Source organism: Colobus angolensis, unplaced genomic scaffold (genome assembly GCF_000951035.1).
Source record: "Colobus angolensis palliatus isolate OR3802 unplaced genomic scaffold, Cang.pa_1.0 Scaffold51, whole genome shotgun sequence".
Classification (NCBI taxonomy): Eukaryota; Metazoa; Chordata; class Mammalia; order Primates; family Cercopithecidae; genus Colobus; species Colobus angolensis.
Genome location: NW_012118599.1, coordinates 3,505,914 through 3,522,893, shown reverse-complemented (window position 1 = coordinate 3,522,893; position 16,980 = coordinate 3,505,914). Strand labels below are relative to the sequence as shown.

General features: G+C 41.2%; 1 protein-coding gene across 2 annotated transcripts in view; it reads right to left on the bottom strand.

The window, feature by feature from the left end:
* GCLC (glutamate-cysteine ligase, catalytic subunit) overlaps positions 1-16,974 on the bottom strand; it is a 47,066-nt gene extending 30,092 nt beyond the window's left edge. For both annotated transcript variants that reach the window (XM_011960204.1, XM_011960205.1), the window contains exon 1: positions 16,765-16,974. In XM_011960204.1, coding sequence (XP_011815594.1) covers positions 16,765-16,914 — 150 coding nt within the window. In that variant the 5' untranslated portion in view covers positions 16,915-16,974. The remainder of the gene's footprint in view (positions 1-16,764) is intronic.
* Positions 16,975-16,980: the final 6 nt, after the last annotated feature.

The window sequence follows — 16,980 nt, the reverse complement described above, 5'->3', positions numbered from 1 at the left end:
ATCAGCGCCAAAAAACACCGTCTTGCTGGACACGCTCCCTGGCCCCCACCCCCAGCACTAACCCCTTTGTCCTTTTATCCATTCAACAAAGCCCTTTGCTAAGCAGGTGCTGGGAATACTGTGAAGAGCCAGGCAGATGTGGCTTCTGTTCTCAGGCTTACACTGGCTGGACTGACAGCCAATGACATGCTATTGCTGAATTATCTAAAAGAGCACTTGAAATGACCCAAGAGAGCTGTGCATATGTAACAGCAGAGTCTAAGCCAGTCTAGAAGATCAGAAGGCTTCCTAAAGGAAGTGCCATTTAAATTTAAGTTGATTCCTGACATGGGGACTGGCTAGGCAAAGGTGAGGGTCTAGGGATTCTTCAACATAAAATTCAACCTCCCATCAGGATCCTGCCCCCAGGGGAGCTACACCACTGACTGCAGCACAATCACCCTCTCGCCTGTCAAAGATGCAGATCACTGCATCCACCCTGCAGAGATCATGCCAAGTAGTCACCCTCTAGGTTAGAAACTGTTTTAAAGTTAGGGGCTATGCCTTCTGTCCAGAAGACTGTTTCATAGCAAAATGGTAATGACAAATATTTTTTAAAAGAAATCTCAACCATCAAGTTGGATGGCATTCATTTCCCAAACTTGGAGCACCCAAAGAGGTATTAGCCACAGTGATATTACTTAATTTTTAAACACCCACAGTAACATGGGACAACCTGAATGACAAGGCTAAAAGAGGAGCTGTGTTTTAAAAAGTAGAAAATTGAATATGAGATTCTAACACAGATGTATAAAATTACATACGGCTCAGATTTCTAAAGATGGACTCCCATGTTCGATATGTCTAATGATGACATCACGAATATGAAAACCACTGTTTCACAAGGTAATCTCCAAGCGTTTTTAGGGGACCAGTAAGTACAAAGTAGAAACTGTCTGTGCTTTTGTGTACATGACACTATACATACATAACATCACACACATAACTATATTTTAAACTGATGACTGTGGATACTGTAATAATTAAATTGTTCTATGTTCCAAAAAGAAAATGTTTTAGCAGTCTCGTCTAAAGCTGTATCAAATTCTTCTAACATTTCATATATTTTGAGAAAATAGGTTTCTTTCCTCCTACTTTGAAATGCCTATTCATACTAAAGAATTTCGCATGATACTATGAAAGGTTTACACTTTTAGAAATTAAAATAAATGTGGCCTCTCCCTGATCTAGTTTTCCATATCACAGAGCAGGCTGCTTTTTATTTATAACACATTAATCTCAATTTTAATACTGCATAAAAATCAATTAATTTCCTATAGGATTAGGTGGAGTAACTTTCTCAACATTGTCTCGGCCCAAACAGAGAAAACATTCTTAACATGCCTAGATTAGTGATACGAGGCCCAAGAGAAAAATTTCAAGACTTTAATAAAATACAGAAAGACAATGAGAGTTGCGGCGTAAACTGGGATGACTCTCATACAGGGGAAAATGTCACCTGTCACCAAAGGAACGCAAAACATTGTGTTGTCCATTATGCTACGCACTTAGCACATGTGGCTGTATGGATTTAAAATTACTTAGCATAAAAGTAAAAAATCAGTTTCCTACTCCCTAATGGTTAGGACAGAGTAGAACATTTCTCTTACTGCAGAGGTTGTACTAGGCAGCACTGGACCAAAACCCAAGAGAAACCACAATCCTGAAATTAATTTTACCTGGACACACTAATTCATTCTTGTTGGCACAAAGGAAATCCTTGAATGTATTTCTGCTCTTTCATGCTCCACAGATGCATGAGACATTTTCTGGGCCTCTGAATTTACATTGGCTGATTTTTTTTTTAAAACATCATGCTACCACAATTCAGGCATATGTTAGTTTGAATTTTCTGATATTTATAAAGACCATTAAGGCATTCCTACTTTATTTATGAACCATATCTAGCAAAACCTAACCAGTCTTCTCACACAAATTAACCTCAGAAAAGATAGCACATCAAGTTGCCAATGGGGATGTCTGCTTATGGCCACCAGCGTAAGCCAGGTACTCTGTAATTTAGAAACCTAAACCAGAACACATTCTCTCTTAAAGAAACAACATTGTAAGTATGAATAGTTCTTATTTACCTCCAAACATCTGTACTTTAGTACAATAGCTTCTGGGTTCTAAGGACAAGTGAATTCCTTGGCTTTTTCCTAAGAACGTATTCCCCTGCTAGAGTCCTAGTCACCACATGGTTGACAAGAAACAGTATCCTGGTCCCCAGACAGAAGCTGCTTTGGATCAACTGCCCTGCAGTAGCCAGAGCTGGGGCACCATAGCGGGTGAGGATCATGGGCAATTTCTGCAGGGGCTCCCTCTAGGTGCAGGAGAGTTTAGGGCTTGAGCATGTGGGCAGGACTGTTGCTAGAGAGAATACATCCCCCCAGTGGGTGGTGCCCAGCTCAGGGTCTGATGTACTTCTTGGGCTGAGCAAGCAAGCACACACACATGATTTCCTTCTAAGGCATGTTATAAGTTAGGCTGTCCTAAATTCACAGACTACCTGTGAGAAATTCAGGATTTTAGTTCCTAGGAACTGGTGTTAGACTAACCAACCCAACGAAGAGAGAGAAAAAAGAGAGCTTTCTAAAGAGACTAAGTGAAAGTCAATGCTAAATGGAGGAATTCTAACTACAAAGTGACTGCTAGTGCTCAGTGGGGGTCACCTATGCCTCCAGTGACAGGATGACAGGGCTTCAAGACCTCCAAGTTTAATGCCATTCCACCATCATACGAATCTGAGTGCAGACATTCTGCCATAACCACATCTCATAAAGGCAGCGTCCAGTTCCCATTCAGGAATCGTACCTGGGTGTTACAGTAGATCCCACCAACAGAGTAATTCTAACCTGTGGGATCTGGAAGATTTAGGTTTTTGTGAATTCAGTCTCCTTCCCTGCCATATTTGAAATTCATGCTAAAGGATGAAAATCTCAGATAAGTTAAAGCTCCTGACTTGGGGTTCTGATTCTGGCCTGCTACCTGCTGCCCTGGGAAGAGGGTGACACAAGCTGCATAACTATCAAATGAGGTCAGCCTGATTTTCATAGAAAGGCTCGTCCTGCATCTGCCTTTTCACAGGGCTCGCTTGCCAGCAGATTAGCTGGGAAGGCTGCAGTCACATTACTAAACTTGCTAGCATTTGTCCTGCAGACCGAGAACTTTGCCAAGCATATTCAATGGTATCATTTTGAAAGAGTGTTGGCATTTCACTAGCAGAGAATTACTGGCTATGGGGTACCAAAAAATGCTTAAGCCTGGATCTGTGGCTGATGACATATTCATATTTTCATTTAAAAAAAAAAAAAGCCTACTTCCTGCATTACCACCATCCCTTTCTCTATTCTTCCTTCTCTTCCTCGCCACTCTCAATCTCATCTCTGTCTGGAGCCTATTAAAACTGTCACAGAGCTCTTTTCCTCCTGCCTATTTAGGCGATAATAGGTGGGGGAGCAGCCAAGAGGGCAGGCTTTGGAGTCAATCAGTTTGAATCTTGGTAACTTCTTGATGCTTCAGTTTTTGCAGAATGGAGGTAATACTTGCCTCACAGGGCTACTGGGGAGGATTACATAAAATAATGCATGTGAAGTGCTAAAACAGTATTAAGTGCACCGTACTACTTAAGGGTTAGTGGTTACTATTTTCTAGCTCCGGGGCAGCGATACACTGATGGACATAGAATAGTGTCTTGTGCTTTTCAAACGTTGGTTACAGCTCCTTTGTGGGCCATGATGAGTTGTGATCAAAATAACAAAAAATAATTTTTAATAGGGTAGAATAGAAATATCAGAATATGTCACTCATGGGAAGGGAACTGCTGTTTTGTGGAAATGTTGTTTCACAGAGCACTTGTTTTAGTCGAAGGTGAAAGCTACTAGCCTGGAATACTGTCTAACCCTACAGTCAGGAAGACCATGGTCCTTCAGCAAGCAGGTCAAGTCACTCTCCTTAAAACTTTTAAATGGCTCACACTCAGTAGAAACTTCAGCATCCCTCCTAAAGAGCATTACGACCAATCTTCTCAGCCTCCAAACCCCACACCATGTTGCAGCTACACCGGCCTTTTCTGTCTCCACAACAATCACTTCAAGGCCTTTGAAACACTTTTGTTCCCTCTGCCTGGAAGATTTTACCTCAGTACTTCAAAGAGCTGGCTCTTGTGTGCTTCAAGTCAAGCGCCGCTCCTTCACAGAGACCTTTGCTGAACCCCCAGCACGGTAACTCCTTCCCCTTTCCACTCTCAAGGGGTGCTACCCACCCTGGTGCCTCCTAAAGTTGTACAAGGTATTTATCCTGCGCAGAGTAGCCTTAGTTTTCCCTAATGATAGCCACTCAGAATGCGTTGTAGTCTTTGGCTTTTAAACCATCTGAAAATAAGAAAAAACCCAATGTCCCTGCCAGTTCTAAACTACTGTTTTTGAAATTAAAGTCTTCCAGAAACTCTTAGTATAAGACCATCCGTTTTTCTTTTACTCATCAAACACAGAACATTCATTTTATTCAAATTAATTTTATTACCCAAAACTTACCCCTTTAGAGCATATGTTTTCTTTAAAAAGTTTACATATACAGGAGTGGAAATCTTTCTAAAATTGACTACATCCCCTTCTGCTATCAACAGGAAGATACTAAATATACTTTCACTTTTTATCAGGACTTCGGATGTTTTTGGCAACTTCACTTCTCTAACTACAGCTATAACAGAGCAGGGCTCTTGGGGGCACATCAGGAAGGCCACATCTGGACCTGTTTTGGGTAGCTGCTCTCCTGACTGGTCCCTCTCATTTCTGCCTCAATTTCTTGCAGTACATCCTGAGCTGAGAAACTAGATGACCAAGTTTACAGGAACTATGTATAAAGTGATCTGCATACAGGCGTCAAATATGCTTCCACGAATAAAGTTTTTGTTTACTTCCCAGTTCTTGCTCTATTTGAGTAGTGGAGCCAACAGATGGTAACCCCTAGACACAACTTAACACACTGGCAGGCCAGGGTTCTACTCTGCTTAGCTCAGGCAGGACTGTTGAAAAGTCTGCTAGAAAACAGCAGCTTCTATGACCTTTTCTATCTCTGTGAAGCTTTGGGCCCCCGCCAGCAGTTAATCTGAATAGAGCAGACTTACAGCCCAGATTTTTACTAGTTTCCTGGAAAAGCGTCATGAAGTCGCTCACCTTAGAGTCTGAATTCTGCTAAGTCACCATCCACTTCAAAAAGGAGTTAACTGAATCCAAAGGCCTAAAAACAGAATCTCAGTGGAGGGGGACAAAGATGACAGGGGGTCTGTAAGAGCATTTATGTAACTAGGAACATCTCTTTTGGGGGCTCTTTTGTAGTATTATTGTGGAAATAAGTTCAACTACTAAACTCTAACCATAAAACAGACACAAAAATCTAATACAGAAAGTTCCTTAGAGATCATCCATCAGAGCAGAACCTTAGCCATAGAAACCCAGTCGCTCAGGTTTCTATGGTATGTCGCTCAGGACATACCAACCCAGATAACCAAACTTTCCAAGTGCCAATAAAGGTGTATCAAAAATGAACTCTTTTGGCTATAAGTCTGAGGCTCATTACATCCTTCTTTGTCTTTTTAAACCATGTCTGAGAAACATAACCATTAAGTGGAGATTAAGTCATCGCTCGTTCAGTTTCACTACACACCAGTGATAACTAAGCCACAGAGATACTACCAAAGTGACCCAAACTCATATGCTGTCCCAGTGCAAGCCTGTCTCCTTCTAAAAATTATAATCAAGATTTCAAGGATCATATAAAATGTAAAAACATGCATGGGGGCTTTGTGGCATTTATTTTGGTCTGACACCAACTTCTGCTATTCTCCCAAATCCTTAATACATTAAGATACGGTGTTGCCAGATGCCCCCAGTACCTGCCCAAATGGCAAATCCAGAGGCTTCTTGTCCTTCCCCACCTCTTGAAAGCCTGCCATCATTCTGCCTACACACAGCAATACTTCTAACTCCCATATCAAATTTCTAGGGAATTATTATTTGGGGCTTTATAATTAAGATTATTTTTTCAGTTGACGGTAAAGTATGTAATATCAAAGAAAATGCTAAAACCTGAAAGGTTGCAGGGGAATGAATTCTATCACTTCTGGTAGAATGTACCGATTTTCATAAGTTACAGAGTATTAAGTATTAAGGTATTCCGAAACAATTAAAAATTATTTAAAAATAGAACTAAAGAATGTATATATATATAAACATGCAATTCAAAACACGAAATGATAGGGTTTTTTAATTAGTCTTACAGATGAGGAAATTGTGGTCCAAAGAATTTAAGTTCTGTTTTCTTCTTCTTTTCTTTTTTGAGACGGAGTTTCACTCTTGTCGCCCAGGCTGGAGTGCAATGGTGCGATCTCAGCTCACTGCAACCTCTGCCTCCTGGGTTCATGCAATTCTCCTGCCCCAGCCTCCACGGTAGCTGGGATTACAGGCGTGTGCCACCACTCCCGGCTAATTTTGTATTTTCAGTAGAGACGGGGTTTCACCATGTTGGTCAGGTTGGTCTCAAACTCCTGACCTCAAGTGATCCACCTGCCTCGGCCTCCCAAAGTGCTGGGATTACAGGCGTGAACCACCGTGCCCAGTCTTAAGCTCTGTTTTCTAAGCTCACACAACCTGGGATGACCCCAGGTCTTAGACTCTGATCTTCAGACTAAAGCCCATTCATAAAATGTATGTCAACTTTCAAAATAATTGTGCTTTAACCAAATATCCAGTCACAGGATGATAACAGAGATACTAAATGATGAAAACTATAGCTTAAGAGCAAAGAAAATCCTGACCTTTTAAAAACTTGGCTAAATCTTGGGTGATGGCAGGTATCTTAGAAATCACAATGATAGCCAGCTTTGCACAAAGTTTACAGACAAAGGAGAACAAAGCTAGAAGGACAGAAAAGTGGGAAACAATTCCACTTCTAATCAAGATGGAGTAACAGGGGCTAAATTTACCCCCCTACCTGAAAAACCAAAAAACAACAACAAAAACAAATAAAGAGAGAGGAAGAGAAAATATATGAAAGAATACTTTTCAAGACACTGCATATCAGATAAGAAAGAATCCCTGAGATATAGGGGAAAATCAGTGGGCTCTACAATTTCCCCCACTTACTGCCTGGGGAGAGGCTCCAGGTCATGGGCAGGAAGGTAAAGTAGAGCCCAGTGGACTCCCTGGGTGGAAGAGATGGAGGTGAAGGTCTGGGGAAATCATTTACAATAGAACTGAAACGTAAGAAACATTCAGGGATAACAAAAAAGACGTGAAAGACCTATACTGAAAAACTACAAAACACTGCTAGGAGAAATTAAAGATGTAAGTAGAGTGGAGAGATATTCATATACTCAAAGACTTGATCAATATTGTTAAGATGTCAGTTCTCCCCAGACTGAGCTATAGATTCAATGGAATCCCAATAAAAAACCCCAGTAGGGTTTTTGTTTGTTTTTAAGTAGAAATTGCCAATCTGGTTCTAAAATTCACGTGGAAATATGGAAAATCAAAATATCCAGAAGAGTCAAACCAGTTGAAAAAGAATAAAGCTAGAGGGCTAATACTACGTGATCTCATGGCTTATTATAAAGACACAACACAGCAATCAAAAGAGTATGCCATTAGCCAGGTGCAGTGGCACATGCCTCTAAGTCCCAGCTACTTGTGAGGCTGAGGCAGAGGTTTGTTTGAGCCCAAGAGTTCTAGGACAGCCTAGGCAACACAGCAAAACCTCATCTCTTAAAAATATAAATAAGGCCTGGCGCGGCGACTTACGACTGTAATCCCAGCACTTTGGAAGGCCAAGGCAGGCGGATTGCCTGAGCTCAGGAGTTCGAGACCAGACTGGCCAACATGGTGAAACCTCACCTCTACTAAAAACACAAAATTAGCCAGGTGTGGTGGCACACGCCTGTAATCCCAGCTACTCGGGAAGCTGAGGCAGGAGAATCACTTGAACCTGGAAGGTGGAGGTTGCAGTGAGCTGAGATCGTGCCACTGCACTACAGCCTGGGCCACAGCGTGAGACTCTGTCTCAAAAAACAAACAAACGAACAAAAAAAAACAATAAAAAACGAGAATGAAAACAGACTGAGAGGAAATATTTGCAAAGTTTGCAAAGCATGTGTCTGATAAGACTTATATCGAAAATATAGAGAATGCTCAAAACTCAATAGTTTTAAAACAGACAAATGATTTCAACACACTTCACAAAAAAAGATACACACGAGACAAATCGGCACATGAAAAGATACTCAACATCACTGATCTTCAGGAAGATGCAAATTAAAAATACAATAACGTACCACCACACTCCTATCAGAATAGCTAAAATTAAAGAGACTGCCCATACCAGTGTTAACAAGAATGTGGATGAACCGAACTGGCATACTCGCTAGTGAGAATGCAAAACGGTACAACCATCCTGGAAAAGTCTGATATTATAGTTTCCTTAAAAAGTTAACACACACCACTCCAAGGGTAATAAGATGAAGAAAAACATTAGTCCATACATACAAACTTGTATGTTAATGTTCATATAATTTTTTTATAATAGTGAAAAACTGAATGCAACACAAATGGTGAATGCATAAACAAACTGGTATATCCATGGAATGAAATATTACTCAGCAATGAAAAGGAATGAACTACTGACGCATGTAACATGCATGGATCTCAAAATATTTATGTAGAACCAAAGAAGCCAGACCAAAAGAGTATATGCTGTATGATTTCCTAGATATATGAAACTAGATATCAAATGTAAACTACGATTTCCTGGATATGAAAATCTAGAAAATGCAAACTACAGTAACAGAAAGCAAATCAGTTGCATGGGATGGAGAGAGGAAGAAATTACCAAAGGGGCATGATGACATTTTTGGAGGTAATGAATATACTTATTATCAGAGGTGATTTTATGATGTATACACGTCTAAACTTACCAAATTGTACATTTTAAATACGTGCAGTTAACTTTATATTATAACTCAATAAAGCTGTTAAAACATTTTTTTTGAAACACCTGATTATATCATGAAATGTAGAAACAGAGTACTAATTAGCAAGCTCATTAGGATATGGTCCTTCCAATAATACCAGCAACATCAGTAATGCTTCATATACAGTTTTCTAACTTCAATAATATATTCACATGCCTTGACAGTATGTAAAAATGTTCAGAAACATAAATAGTGATGTTAGAGGCTCAGTTAATATTGTGACATATTTTCTGAACATGCAGAGTCTTACTGAATGTTACTCAGGTTTATGCTTCAAAATGAAACTACACACAGTACCAATCAATGAGTATATCTGCTAATACCATACTTCTAAGACAGTAGGGTCTTAACATGCAGGAATTCAACAGTGATATGGTAGGTCATAGTAACTGGTAAGCCTTAAAGGATTTTTCTGTAGGAGATAGGTATAGAAGACTAATATACTTTTTTTTCCAGTCTACTTTTCTCATGCTTTTAAAGTACAACATAACCTCTACTTATCGAGAACTAGACAAAGACCTCTACAAGCTGGCTAAACCTATTCACTGCATTTACAATACCAAACTGCACAATAACCTTCACATACTATCCAATGGTATTTCTCACCTTTCCTCCTTTGTTACACTGTTCTTTTGACAATAATGCCTTCCTTTCTCCCCTTCATCTAATTAATGACCACACATTCTTTAACAGTTTCTCAAAGGTGGTGTCTGAAGAAAAACCAGAATCAACTGAAGTGCTCTCCCTCTCTCTCTCTAGCATACACACATGCACGCATGTGCAAAGGGCACGAGGGAACTTCTGGGGGATGGGTAGGGGTTAATGGACAATAAATGCTGTTGAATCAATGTCCAGTGACAGCTAAAAAAGATAGATGCGACAACTTTGCTTTTTGTGCTACAGAATACGCGATGACCTATAGAAGAAACCTGAATCTTTGTCATGCCTATTAAAAAATAATTAATTTGTGCTCTATATCTTATTTTAAGAAGCCTAGCCTGTGTGAATGCATTTTTGAAGCGCAACTTAGAAATACAATCAAAATCGCTTGAGCCCGGGAGGCTGAGGCTGCAGTACACTGTGATGGTGTCACTGCACTCCAGCCTGGGTGACAGAGCAAGACCCTGTCTTGGAAAAAAAAAAAAAAATAAATAATATTTTAAAAAAAGGAAATAAATATGATAAAAAATTATTGTTAATGGAATTTATCTGAACAAGCAAGTTTCAGTTAACTGTAAAAAACAAACAAACAAAAAAACCCTACGTACGTGGAATGTTTAATTCCCCAATGACCACAGCTATTTAAATAAGATACACTGGATGTTTTAAATTTTCTAAGTAAATGGTTTAGGCTATTTATGAGTTTTTACTTAACAGGCTAGGCACCTGCAAACCATCTCGCTAATATTACCTCTTTTAATCTCAATAACCCTGTAAGGAAGGTAGTATTGTCCCCATTTAATAGATGACAGTTTGAGAGAGTAAGCAACTTGCCCAAAGCTATGGAGAACCTTCAATTTGACTCAAATAATTGTGCTTTTGTCCATTCTAGATTTATTGCTCAAGACTGTATTTTTAAATAGGATCATAAGCTTATTCATTCATAAGCTAGGCATTTTCTTTCTTTTTTTGTTTTAAAGAGATGGGGTCCCACTCTGTCACCCAGGCTAAAGTGCAGTAGTGGCATGATCATGGCTCACTGCAGCCATGAACTCCTGGGCTCCAGCAATCCTTCCACCTCAGCCTCCCAAGTAGCTGGGATTATAGGCACAAGCCACCATGCCTGGCAAGCTATGCATTTTCTAAATAGTCACTTCAGCATTCTGAACCCAGCATAGGCAAATTGGAAGTTCAAACTCAATGGACGATATATCAGCCCTTAATAAATCCCATTTCTGTTTTACACATAAGAACATGCTCATAAAGATTAAAGATACATTGCATTTTCCTCTCAAAGTTCACATGGACTTTTCTGCTAACTAGAGGATAATTTACCTTTTTGCCTTCAAGAGCCACTGCACTGGGTTACAAACTTAGAAGAAGTATAAGTTTTAAATGTTGTTTTCTGACCCTCTACAACCTATACAGTTTGAACTCTGCAAAAGGAAATTCAATGAAATTCATGACTGTAAATAACCCAAAACCTGGTAAAATGTTTAAGGACTGGACCTGGAGTCAGACAGATTTCAATTCTGATGATATATGTCTGCTGCTAAGTAGCTGAAAAGGTCTGGTGGGCAAATAACATTGGAGTGATTAGCAAAAAATCAGGAGTCATATTTATTACATTTACATCATAGATTTCCCAGATCTGGCTTTTAATGTGCCTAAGTTACAAACAAAACCCGTATCTAAAAAGCTGTGTGTGAACTGTGTGGAAGTGCTTACTTGTTTGTATTATCGGCAGGCAACAGGGCACCCAGGAATATCCCCCTCATCTCTCCTCATCCTGGGGCGAAATAGGTATCTTCCTGGAACCTAAGAGCTGGAATTTCTGTTTCCCACAGAAGCAGCACAGTAAATGGTGGCTAGAGTTAGGACCTGTCATAGTAAAGGTGAAACAGGCATCTGCAGGCTGATCTTGGAGCTTTTCACAGGAAAATACCTGAGCTCCAAAAAGCCAGCACACACGCAGCTCTGTAAGACAATCCACTTCAGCCTTGGACGAGAACACAAGCTGAACCCCAAATCCAAGGTTATTTCTGGTGTGAAGAGACAAATACTATCCTAGTAAGTAGAGCTAAGCATTTCTAAAGTGGCAGCCTCTCCTTCCAACCATACCTATGGCGAGTTTTCAGTTCATGTTTGTCTTTTTTGATCCAAGTCCATGGCTCTGTAAGTGCAACAGTAAGCAACAAAAAGCAGCATTTTGATATGATCCCCATAAAGCCCAACATATCACATCCAAAACACCACTTTCTGTCCTGCGGGCCATTCTTCATCTCCACATGGCACACCACCCACCACACCCACTTTTATCTACCACACACACACTTTTATCTGCCCAGCCTGTTTCTCAGTTATTTCTCAAGGCTTCTGCACACAAACAAGCTCTCTTGCATCTGAGCTGCTAGGCTTCTGACCTGTCTTCAGACTTCTGTTCAGAATGTGTACCAGTGAGTTCCTACTATGTGCAAAGATTAGTGCTAACCTGTTCTTTTTCACAAGGCTCACCTCATCGAATAAATACATCTGAGACTGCGGCCTTCAAACTCTTCAACTGTGAACCATTTTAAGAAATAATTTACATGCAATCCAATGCACAAGCCTACCCTTCACACACCCCCTCAAAAGATAACTCAGAAGTTCTACATAATATTCTTACTATGGTATGATAGATTAATATTCTTCACCCTGTCCCATTTAATATTTTAAAAAGTCCTGTTGGCAAAGAGATATTAGCACTCCAATGTTCATCGAAGTTATTCACCATTGCCAAGATGTAGAGACAACTAAATGTTCACTGACAGAAGAATGAAGAAAATGTGGTACATACAAGCAAGGGAATATTATTCAGCCTAAAAAAAAAAAAAGAAAGAAAATCCTGCAGTATGGGACAATTTAGATGAACCTTGAGGACATTATGTTAAGTGAAATACATCAGTCACAGAAGGACAAATACTGCTTGATTCTACTTATATCAAGTACTAAAAGAGTCAAACTCATAGAATCACAAAGCAGAATTGTTCCCAGGAACTGGGTGGAGGGGAAAATTGAGGAACTGCTAATCTGTGAGCATGGTTTCAATTATGCAAGAAAAACTAGTTCTAGAGATCTGTACAACATTGTCCCTGTAGTTAACAATACTATATTTGTGTACTTAAAAATCTGTTAAAGAGGTAGATCTTGTGTTAAGTGTCTTGCCACACACACACACACACACACACACACACACACACACACACAGTCCTGGTTGGAATCTTCTAAATGTATGTCAACCCACTACTGAATCATGACCTGCAGTCTGAAAAATAATGCTCTATCTTACAAAAGGGTGATTAGATTACGTTGACATGATGATGATGCTAGAGGAATGGTTAGAGGCATCAGCAAACATTTAGGCATGATGAGACCCTCCCAACCTCAACCCGCGAAAAAAAAAGGTCACACCTTCTCTTTGCCCATAAGAGATGTAGAGAGGTGGCCAGGCACAGTGGCTCATGCCTGTAATCCCAGCACTTTGGGAGGCCGAGGCAGGTGGATCACCTGAGGCCAGGAGTTCAAGACCAGCCTGGCCAACATGGTGAAACCCCAATTCTACTAAAAATACAAAAATACAAAAATTAGCCAGGCATGGTGTTGGGTGCCTGTAGTCCCAGCTACTCACGAGGCTGAGGCAAGAGAATCGCTTGAACCCTGGGAGCCGGACATTGCAGTGAGCCAGATCACTCCAGCCTGGGTGACAAGGGCAAGACTCTATCTCAAAAAAAAAGAAAAAAAGAAATGTAGAGAGGTACCACAATAGAGAATTAGTATCTGCATCCCAGATCAAGGGTAGGAGGGAGAACTAGCTGGTGGGAGACCAAGGTTTCACTGAAGTGTCATTGCAGGAGGAAAAAGTAGGGTGGGGATTCTTTTTAATCACTGGGCAATCTTCACAATCTTAATTCTTTCCTTTGTGTCAGGCAACTATCAACACTTCAGGGCAGGAATGTTATTCTTCTCAAAAATTCTATACTCCACCCAGAGACATAACTGAAGCAAATTTAGAATAATAAAAAATGAGCAGCGGGTTATGTTTTTCATCTAAGATGACTTTCCTACCTCAGTTTCTGTTTACTCACCACTCCAAAAGACATTAATATGTTAGTGGGTTGGGGGGAACAAAGGCAGATGTGGAAAACAAAATAGTCTAGGGAAATAGAAAGGATAGATCATAAAACAGTAAAATGCTGGTAAAAGCAGCATTTCAAATGAGGTTTAAAAAAATCAATTTACAGCTTTGTATTTATAACAGAGTATTTGGAACAAGAAATGTGAAGGTAAAGTCTCAACAGTCACTAAAGAAAGTTTTCAGTGAACATCATTTACACATCTTAAGGTAAGAGCAGTGTTATCAAATCTTTTTTGGGGGTGAGGGGCTAAGGTCTCACTGTCACCCAGGCTAGAGTGCAGTTGAACAAGCACGGCTCACTGCAGCCTCAAACTCCCTGGCTTAAGCGATCCTTCCATCTCAGCCTCCTGAGTAGTTGGGGCCACAGGCACATGCCACTAATTTTTAAATTTTTTGTAGAGATGGGGTCTCGCTACATTGCCCAGGCTGGCCTTGAACTCCTGGGCTCAAGCAATCCTCCTGCCTGGGCCTTCCAAAGTGTTGGGATTACAGGCCACCACGCCCAGCCATTATTAGAGTCTTAACACAATATCAAAGTCTAATTCTCCACAGATCTGCTCAGTATAATTTCTTCAAGAAGTGTTACAACCTGGCTAAAATGCTGCATCCAATGTTCTCTCTTTATAGATGCATAATACAAGTTTGCATTATTGCCACTCTTTTCCAAGCCCCTTGATCTTTCGGAGTGGGTAGGAGGTAAACCTATTGCAAAGCTCTCCATGAAAGCCTGTTAAAAGCAGAGACACGTACTTCAAGACTCCACTCTTCAGCTCTTCTCACTTCAACTTACCCAACAATTACAAAAGTCACTTAAAATAGGTAGTTCTAAATGCTCTTCCTGCCAACAGGAGAGGCCCTTTTTAAAATGGTAAGATTAAGGATTCCTGGAGGGTCTTGCAGGAATACACCAAATGGGACGAAGATGGATAAGGGGTGGTGGGGGGTGGGGCACTGTTTCCGGAATGAGTTGCTGTGCTCCAACTGTGCTGCAAATTTCCTGTTGATGTAGTTCTACCTGGGACAATGACTACCAAAGACATGAACTGCCTGTCTTTGTAGAAAGACCTAGTTAAATGTCAAAAGAAGCACAGGGCACATTGGCTCACCCCTGTAATCCCAGCACTTTGGGAGGCCGAGGCAGGTGGATTACCTGAGGTCAGGAGCTTGAGACCGCCCTGACCAACATGGTGAAACCCTATCTCTACTAAAAATACAAAAATTAGCTGGGCCTGGTGGCGGGCACCTGTAATCCCAGCTACTCAGGAGGCTGAGGCAGGAGAATTGCTTGAACCCAGGAGGCACAGGTTGCAGTGAGCCGAGATCACGCCATTGCGCTACAGTCTGGGCACAGAGCAACATTCCGTCTCAAAAAGAAAAAAAAAAAAAGGAGTAGCACAAAAAAATGTCAAACTTTGAACTGCTCTAGAATGACTAGTTACCATACAGTGTAAACTTTAAATGGTAGTTCACTCACTCATTCATGCCACAAGGACCTGATGCCAGGCACAAGGCTGGGACCTAGGAAAACAGAAGTGCACAAGCATAATGTCCCTGCCCTATTTCGTCTTACATTTTCCTGTGACACACACAAAAAAATGAATATACAAAATGGCAGATGCTGTAAAGAAACTATGAACTTTACAGTAAAACTGAAAAATCATCACCAAAACACATGCTGTGCTTTTTCTGTTCAAAGAAGTGACGAACCACTTTTTGTAGAAATGTGAATTACTAGTCATCATACTTTCTTAATTTAAAACAGCACAATTTCTTCAGCTGTAGGAGGCAGAATTATCTCCCAATCTTAGAAATTAAAAAAAAAAAAAAAAACTAACTTTTTGAAAGGAGATATTCTGCACTGGTGTAACAGCACCTCAGCACTTAGACCAAGAGTGATAACAACACTGGTCAAAAGATAAACAGTTTACACAGGTGGTAAGCCATCTAAGGCAAAAACTAAAAACAAGAGAAACAGAGATGGACTTCTCAAGAAGTCATTTAATGTGTACTGCATACACACATAATATTCAAAAACAGAAAGGGAAGGCACAAAAAGTTTTGGCAGATGACACTAAACCAACAGTTTTAACATTGCTGCATTCCAGATCATTCCAATAAACAATGGTTCAACATACTGAGAATCTAGAGACATTTCATCTCTAGGCAGAACACTGGTTTGTAAAGTTTAGATGCTGGACCTAGGCCATGGAAAGACACAAGCAAATTCTAATGTTGAAACTCTAAATGCTTTCCCACTTAGAACTAAACAGGAAAGGGAAGGTTCCTCCCCCATGTAGGAAACTGAGCCATAATTTACTGGTTTCAATTTAGAGCTATCAAGTGTGTGTGTTGGAGGGGAGGGAAGATGAGAAGCTGGAGAGGTTTAAGAAAAAGAGACCTGCATGAGGTAGAGCAGAAGTGGACATCCTGAAGACCTGATTTCTAAAAGCAGCAGGCCTACTAGGAAAACTTAGTATCTTTCATATTGACCGCAAAAGCGAATTTTGAGCCTCTAAGGTGGATCGTGGTAGTTGCCTGTCTGCAGATACACTAGGTTGAAGACTCGCAGCACCTAATGTCACTTTTTCATGCTCACGCCCTCCCAGCGCCCAATCCGTGTTTATGGAATGAAGGGGAAAACCCAAAAGAATGAATGAACGAGAAAGGAGTCTAGTCAGGAGGATGGCCCTGGACGCCGACTAGGCGAAGGCAGGGACGATGCTCCCGGGGCCGGGAGGCGCTAGAGGACCCCCGGGCACAGTGGAGAACGCGGACCGCGATAGGGCCGGGGGCGTAGGGCCAGACAAAGGCAGCGCGGGTGGCCAGATAGGGGTGCCGGGCAAGGGCGGGGGCCGCGGGCGCTCACCTCATCGCCCCACTTGAGAACGTCCTTGTGCCGGTCCTTGACGGCGTGGTAGATGTGTAGGAACTGGAGGATTCCGTGCCGCCGCACGTGGTCGGCATGGCGCTTGGTTTCCTCCCAGCTCAGCGGCGAGCCCTGGGACAGCAGCCCCATGGCAGCCCCCTCCTCCTCCTCCTCGGGGCTGACGGCGGCCGCCCGCTCCGGGCGCGAGACGGACAC